At 49.2% G+C, this 7,224-nt stretch overlaps 1 protein-coding gene and 1 long non-coding RNA gene across 2 annotated transcripts; one reads left to right on the top strand and one right to left on the bottom strand.

Moving 5' to 3' along the window:
• Positions 1–698: 698 nt before the first annotated feature.
• FZD10 (frizzled class receptor 10) lies at positions 699–3,979 on the bottom strand. Its single transcript, XM_070950311.1, is given in 2 exon segments — positions 699–2,664; positions 2,666–3,979. Coding segments are annotated over 2 exon segments (1,773 nt in total). The 3' UTR covers positions 699–2,205.
• Positions 3,980–4,714: 735 nt separating this feature from the next.
• On the top strand, positions 4,715–6,133 carry LOC139322143 (uncharacterized). Its single transcript, XR_011600829.1, has 2 exons — positions 4,715–4,860; positions 5,418–6,133. It is a non-coding gene; the product is annotated as an uncharacterized lncRNA (long non-coding RNA).
• The last annotated feature ends 1,091 nt before the right edge of the window (positions 6,134–7,224 follow it).

Genomic DNA, 7,224 nt, shown 5'->3' with positions numbered 1-7,224 from the left:
GCTGAGCCGCGCAATCATCAGAGGCTTTTTTTATTATTATTTTTAAAAGCATTTTTTCTACAACCTCTTCGGCTGAAAAAATGCTTTTAAAAGTTAAAAAAAAAAAAGCCTCTGATGATGGCGCAGCTCAGTTGGGATCGTCAGAGGCTTTTAAAACCATTTTTTCTACAACCTCTTCGGCCAAAGAGGTTGTAGAAAAAAATGTTTTTAAAAGCCTCTGACGATCAGGCAACTCAGCTGGGATCATCAGAGGCTTTTAAAAGCATTTTTACAACCTCTGGCTGAAGAGGTTGTAGAAAAAATGCTTTTAAAAGTTTTTTTTAAAAAAAAGTTGGCCACGCCCACTGGCACATTACACCCCCCCCACCAAGCCACGCCCACAGAACCGGTAGTAACAAATTTTACATTTCACCACTGTAACCAACCAACTTAGAAACGAGGAGAACTAAGAAGCTTGCTAATAGTAAGAACAATTCACCGATGGAACGACTTGCCACCAGAAGTTGCTGGGCGCTCCAGCCATTTTCTTCCTTCCTTTACAAGAGCTGTATAGCAGCTCTGGCCACTTCACCACAGCGGCATTGCCCTAAATGCCATCCAATGGGTGCCAACCTGCATTGGCATTCCTCTGGTCACCCACCCCCACCCCACCCGGCTTCCCCAAAATGATAGAATGCCAGAGAGAGGATGCTCGTTATCAAACTAGAAGTTGTTTTTATTTCTCGCTCATCATGTTTTAATAAAATAGGGCATGAAAAATAGCTGTATATTACAAATAGAGAAAGCTAGATGGACAAGCTAGGTACCACCTCCCTGTGCCCTGCTTTCTCTTTGGGGCTGTGGGGGTGGGGTTGGTGGAATGGAGGAAGATGGGATCGTTTCCTTGATCTATTCATGGATTGAATCTTATTTAACAATGGGAAAGAGTCAATAAGCCCCTTTGGATTCTTTTCAGCGCCTGGCCCTCCCTCTCTCCCTCCCTCCCTTCTCTAAACGTGTCCGATTTCCATTAAAAAGCCACAAAGTGTAACTCCGAAGGGTTCCTAGGGACTAGAACCCCTCTGTTCTTTTGTTAAAAGATTCCCTTCTGTCGTTTTTTATGTCTGGCAACTTGTTTCGTATTTCAAGGCATGGGTCTGGGTGGTGTGTGTGTGGGGGGGAGGGAACAAGGGGGATGAAACGCAGGAAGAAGGGAAGAAAAAAAGAAAACCTGTATTGCACATTATTTTCCGCAGAAGAGACCATTTTGAGAGACCGTCTTGCGTGATAAAAGGCAAAAAAAATAAAAATAAAAATTTGAGAACAGGTTCTGCTTTTGCAAAGGTTTCAAGGGTGAATGCAAACTTCTGTTTCTCTCTAATCTGGTTGCTTCCCTAACATTCTCTTTCAAGTTTTCCACTTTTCTTTAAAAAAAAAAAAAAAAAAAGCTCTACAAATACAGTACTTATGTCTAAAGGGTTAGAAACCTCTAAAGCAAACCAAATTCCAATATTTACAAGTCAGAACACCAGGTTTTTCATCCACCCCAAGGCTTGGCTAAAGAATCAATAGGGGAAGGAAGGGAGGGAGGGAGGGAGGGAGAGAGGGAGGAAGGAAGGAAGGAGGGAAGGAAGGAAAGAAAGGAAGGAAGGAAGGGAAGGTATTTGGTAAAAGTGAAAGGCAGAAAAGGGAGGGAGGGTGGGAGAAGAAAGGAAGGAAGGGAAGGTATTTGGTAAAAGAGTGAAAGGGAAGGAAGGAAGGAAGGAAAAAAGGGAGGGAGAGGAAGGAAGTTTTACTAAAGTTTTTCAAAGCATGTAAAAACTAGCAAACTAAGGGGGGAGAGAGAGAGAGAAGGAAGAGAAGAAAGAAGGAAGAGAAAAAGAAAAGACAGAGAAAGGAAGAAAGAAAAGAAAGAAAGAGAAAAAGAAAAAAGGAAAGAAAAAAAAAGAAAGAAAGAAAGAAAGAGTGTGCTTATGTTTGTTTAACATTCGAGGCACTAATTCCCCCCCCCCCCTTTCCTGACCTTGAATTTTAAGATTTCAATTCTCTCTTCTTAATTTGCTGTTTGGTAAAACAATAGAAGTTTTAAAAGCATTAAAAAAAAACAAAAACCCAACAACATTTAGTCCTGAATGCTGTGCTGACTGATGGGGCATCTCTTTCAGTCGCTTTCCAAGTATTCCGATTCATAATATTATTATGGTCTTTCTTGTTTGTCCACTGTGGTCACACACAGGTCGGAGGCTGCAAAGCCGGCTCGTACTTTGCATGATGACCTTTGGGCAAAGTCTGGCTGGTCTGTTTGTAAAGACTCCCACTTCCTACCATGCTGGTGGATTTCCTGCGAGTCCTGTTCTTGATCCTCTGGCTACAAACCCCTTGCCAGGATTGCAGAGTTTTGGATGTCCATATCCAGACCCCGCTGGTGATCCCCACCACCAGCAACATAAAGATTTTGACCATAAAGATCTCCACGGCCGGGATGGAATCGCTCATGGTGCAGTCCAGGTGCTTGGTGTGATTGTTGACCTTACATTTTTGCTGGGTAGCCAAAACTTTCCAGTAACCCATGTTCAATCTTTCATAGAAATAACACGCGATGACACAAGTGGCCGGCACGGTATACAAGACGGAGAAGACGCCGATCCTCACCATGAGCTTCTCCAGCTTGTCGGTGTTCTCCCCCGCCGGTTTTCATCACTCTCCTGATGTGGAAGAGGGCCACAAAGCCCGAAAGGATGAAGGACGTCCCCAGAATGAGATAGCAAGCCAGAGGGACCAGCACGAAGCCGGTCAGCGCATTGACATCCATGCTGCCAACGTAGCACAAGCCCGTCAACTCATCTCCTACAACCCGGCGCATGACTAAGATCATAATAGTCTTAACGGCAGGGATGGCCCAAGCCGCCAAGTGAAAGTAACTGCTGTTGGCTTCAATGGCCTCGTGACCCCATTTCTTCCCCGCAGCCAGAAACCATGTCAAAGTCAGGATCACCCACCACAAAGAGCTGGCCATGCCGAAGTAGTAGAGGATCAGGAAAACCAAAGTACAGCCGGTGCTCTCCAAACCTTCTTGAATGACGTAGAGTTGGCCGCTGTCCGGATTGCAGGCGATGTTCTCCGCTCCGGAGAAGAGACGGACGATGTAGCCCACGGAGTAGACGCAGTAACACATGGATAAGAAGATGATGGGCCTCTCCGGGTACTTGAAGCGCTGGGGGTCGATCAGGAAAGTCAGGACGGTGAAGGCGCTGGAGAAGAAGCAGAGGATGGACCAGACAGCCAACCAGATGACGGCGAACTGCTTATCCTCCCAGCTCCAGTAAATGTCCACTCCCGTCATGCAGAGTGGAGCACAAGAACCGCTCTTCTCCACGTGGTGGAACTTCCCGGGGTTCTCGCAGGAGAGCTGGCCCAGCCTGTCCTTCTGCTGGGTCAAGTCGTGATCGACGCTGTGGGGCCTCTGGGGCCAGAGCATGGGAGGGAGCATGCTGGATCCCCGGGGAGGTTCCTCGGAGCCATTGCTGGGGGCTTCCATGCACAAATAATTGGGGTCGTTTTTGTTGGGCAGTTTGCTGCAATCCAAAGAGTCCGGCCACCTGAAGTTGAACTGCTCCATAATGGGTGAGCACTTGAGCCGCGCCTGCTCGCACATCACCCGGCAGGCCGGGATGGGTGTGGACACCTGCTCAGTGCACATGGGAGCATAGAGGGAACAGAGGAAGAATTTGAGGTGGCTGTGGCAGCCGTACTCTACCAGCGGGGCAAACTCGTGCAGTTGTATGGCCGCGTCCTGCTGGTCCTCGTGGCCCATTAAATTGGGCATCCGGGTCATGTTGTAGCCGATGTCTTTGCACATGGGGATCTCGATGGGTTGGCACCGGCCGTCCCCGGGCCGGTCGATGTCGATGGAGCTGATGCCGAAACAGGAGCACACCAGATGCAGCACCACAGCCAGAGTCTGTCTGGAGCTCCTTCGCCGCCGCCGCCCGCAGCTCATGTTGGACAACTCGGGAAGCTGCCCCACCGCTCCGAGGAACCCCCCAAGTTCTGCTGGTGGTGGAGGAAGGGAGGGAAGGACGGAGAAGTGGGCAACCGGGAGGGAGGGGGCCGGTCAGATCACGGGCACCCCGGCTCCCAGCTCTCCTCCGGAGCCCTCTTCGGAAAGGACTCCATCCGCCTCCAATCTGGCTTCATGGCAATCGCCGCGCTCTCGAATCCCAAAACCCCAAAACAAAGCTTCGGAAACTCCGCTCACTTCCACCCAAAGCGTGACATTCCCACGCTCGTCCGGCTCCGCAGCCCGGGTTGGGGGGGTCTTAAGCTAGGTCGGGCAGAGGGCGAGGAAGCGGACGCGCGCCTCTTGTGGCGCTCCATGCGCGAGGTGACTTACAGCGGCTCGGCATGCCGGAGGACCGTTTCCAAAAATCTTCCACGCCGCTCTCGCTCTCCGGCAGCCGGGAAAGCTGCTGGATGCAAATTTTCCCGGCTCCTTTTCCTTTGCAGATCCCGGGGGTCGCTGGAAGAGGGAATCGGCTGCCCCCGTGCGTGCTGGCCAGTTCCTTGCTTTCCCGGGCCGGCTGCGGGCGCCCTCTCCGGCTGCTTCTCTGCTGAGCTTTCTGCTCCGAGAAATCGGGCGCTCCGCTGACTTTTGCGTCTCCGCCCCCTCGGTTGGAGAAGGAGGGCTCGGCCAGGCTGGGTGGGGAAAGAAAGAGAGGGAGGGAGGGCAGAGAAAGCGGCCAGCCGGAGGGAAGGGAGAGCCGGGGCTGCCGCCTGCGCCCGGATCGAGACGGAGCACTGGGTGGCCAAAGCCGCGCGTAAAAGCGCAGCGCCCTCTCCAAAAGCGCTCGCTTTCTCCAGAGCGCGCGCTCAGTCAAAAAAGTAAGTCCAGGCAGGCTTTGCAGCTGCTGAAGTGGAGAGGGGAGGGGAGAGAAGCGGGGTTTAGGAGGCGGGAGTAGCAGCAGCAGACCGTGATGCGGATCCGCGCACGCGCACAGGTCCGGCCATAGCCCCCTCTTATTTCTTGCCCCTCTTCCCCTGGGCTCCCCTCCGCCTCCTTTGCGCGCCTCTCTGGTTTTGCATGAGAAAAGAGGCGAAGCCGGCTGTCCCTTTTGCGCCGGCACCTACGGGGCGCCTTGAAGCTGAAGAAAGAAAGCCGGGGCTGGGGGTACAGGAGGGGCGGCGGGGAGGGGGTTGAAGAGAGAGAGAGAGAACAAAAAAAGAGAGAAGCCCTTGATCGGCGCGCGTTCCCAAAGCTTCCCTCCTTTCCTTCTCCCCTTCTTCCGCCCTCTTTTAAGACTTTCTCAACTTTCTCCCCTGATCCTTGCAAGTAGGGTTGTTGTAAGGAAAGGGGTAAAAGAGGAGGAAGAGCTGCTTGCAGCCCGTCTTAGTGGTGTTTATTGATTTATGTGAGGGTTGTAACTTTCCCTTTTTTCCAGAATGTGGCCTGGGGTTATTCCTAAAATGACCCGGTGAGGGAGTTTGGGCTGAGAATCTGGTCCCCATCACTCCTTCATCTGGATTTCCTTGATCTGCTCTGCCACACTAGCTGCCATCATCTTCATCATCATCATCCTCAATCATCATCATCCATCCCACCTTTGTTTCCAAGAAACAGAAGTTCCTCCATGCCCCTTTTTGGACCCATCCTCATTTTATTGTTAGAGGTTGCCAAACCACCTGATTGGAAATGATGGACTTTGCAACAAAGGGATTCTGGAACACAGAATTCCCTTGTTTGCAGGGAATTCTGGTGAGCCTTGTGCAGATTCTGGACAAGGCTCACCAGGAGGTCTTTGAATCTGCTGGTGAGCCTTGTCGGCCTTTATGATGGGTGGACTTCAACATCCCAGAGTTCTCCAGACAGCATCGGAGGTGAATTTGGTGAAGCATGGCTGGCTGGGGAATTCTTGGAGTTAAGATCTTGATACACCCAATAATTCCTAGGTTTTTTTTTTCCAAGATGGAGAACCACATTTGATTTTGAAACGGTACGCCAGCAGAAACTTCCTCTCCAAGCCTAACATCTCCTTTTAATTACACTTAATTAGGATTAAAATGATACGGCATTACTCAACATCTGATAACCTCCGGCAGATGACACGCTTTATTCTAGATCTAGAGATCCTTTCAAAATTAAAAACTCTGGTGTCAACTTCTGGAGGCTTAGAAGTTTATTTATTTATTTATTTATTGGTTCGATTTATATGCCGCCCTTCTCCGGAGACTCAGGGCGGCTTACAATGCGTTAAGCAATAGCCTTCCTATTTTGTATATACCTGTTTAGTAGAGCTTTCAGCCCTCCCTAAGCGGTGTTCTTTTTTATACAAAGTCAGCTTATTGCCCCCACAATCCGGGTCCTCATTTTACCTATCTCGGAAGGATGGAAGGCTGAATCAACCTTGAGCCTGGTGAGATTTGAACTTGCAGAAATTGCAGGCAGCTGGTGTTACTTAACAGCACTTTAGTCTGCTGCACCACCAAGTTGTAGCAACTTCCGGGAGAATCAGATCTAAGGGATTTTTTTGGGGGGGGGGGGGCGGGGGGTTCCAGTTGGGTTTGTATGGGCCTCTCCAGCTTCAGTCTAATGAGAAGGGCTCTCTTCCCAGCTAACCATCATCTCTGGCGCTGCCTCTTAACGCCATGAAAACAGGGCTGTAAAACTTCTAAAATTCAACCTGGGTGACTGTTATTTCTGCACGTTTAAAAGAAAAGCTTTTCTTAGAAAGAAAGAAAGGGAGAGAGAAAGAAAGAGAAAAGAAAAAGGGAGAGAAAGAAAGGAAGGAGAGAAAGAAAGAAAGGGGGAGAGCGAGAAAGAAAGAAAAAGAAAGAAAAAGGGAGAGAAAGAAAGTAAAAGAAAGGGAGGGAGAGAGTGAAAGAAAAATAGAAGAAAAAGTGACAAAGAAAAGAGAGAAAAGGAGGGAGGGAAAGAAAGAAAAAGAAAAAAAAGGAAAAGAAAGAAAAAGAAAGGGAAGGAGGGAGAGAAAAAAAGGAAAAAAGAAAAAGGGAGAGAAAGAAAGAAAGAAAAAAAGGAGAGAGAAAGAAAAAGGGAAAGAAAGGAAAGAAAGAAAAAAGGGAGAGAAAGAAAAAGAAAGAAAGAAAAAGAAAGAGAAGATTTGTTTAAAAGCAGCGGTGGAGGTTTTAAAGGAATTGTGTTTGAATGCTTTTTATTGCCTGGGTAATAAAGATCTGGCTCAAAAGCGCATAAAAATCGAGTTGACTCAGAGGTTTCGGTGGTCCCTCTAT

Source organism: Pituophis catenifer, unplaced genomic scaffold (genome assembly GCF_029215685.1).
Source record: "Pituophis catenifer annectens isolate HBS135680 unplaced genomic scaffold, rPitCat1.0.hap2 SCAF_10, whole genome shotgun sequence".
Taxonomy (NCBI): Eukaryota; Metazoa; Chordata; class Lepidosauria; order Squamata; family Colubridae; genus Pituophis; species Pituophis catenifer.
This window is presented reverse-complemented; position numbering and strand designations above follow the sequence as displayed.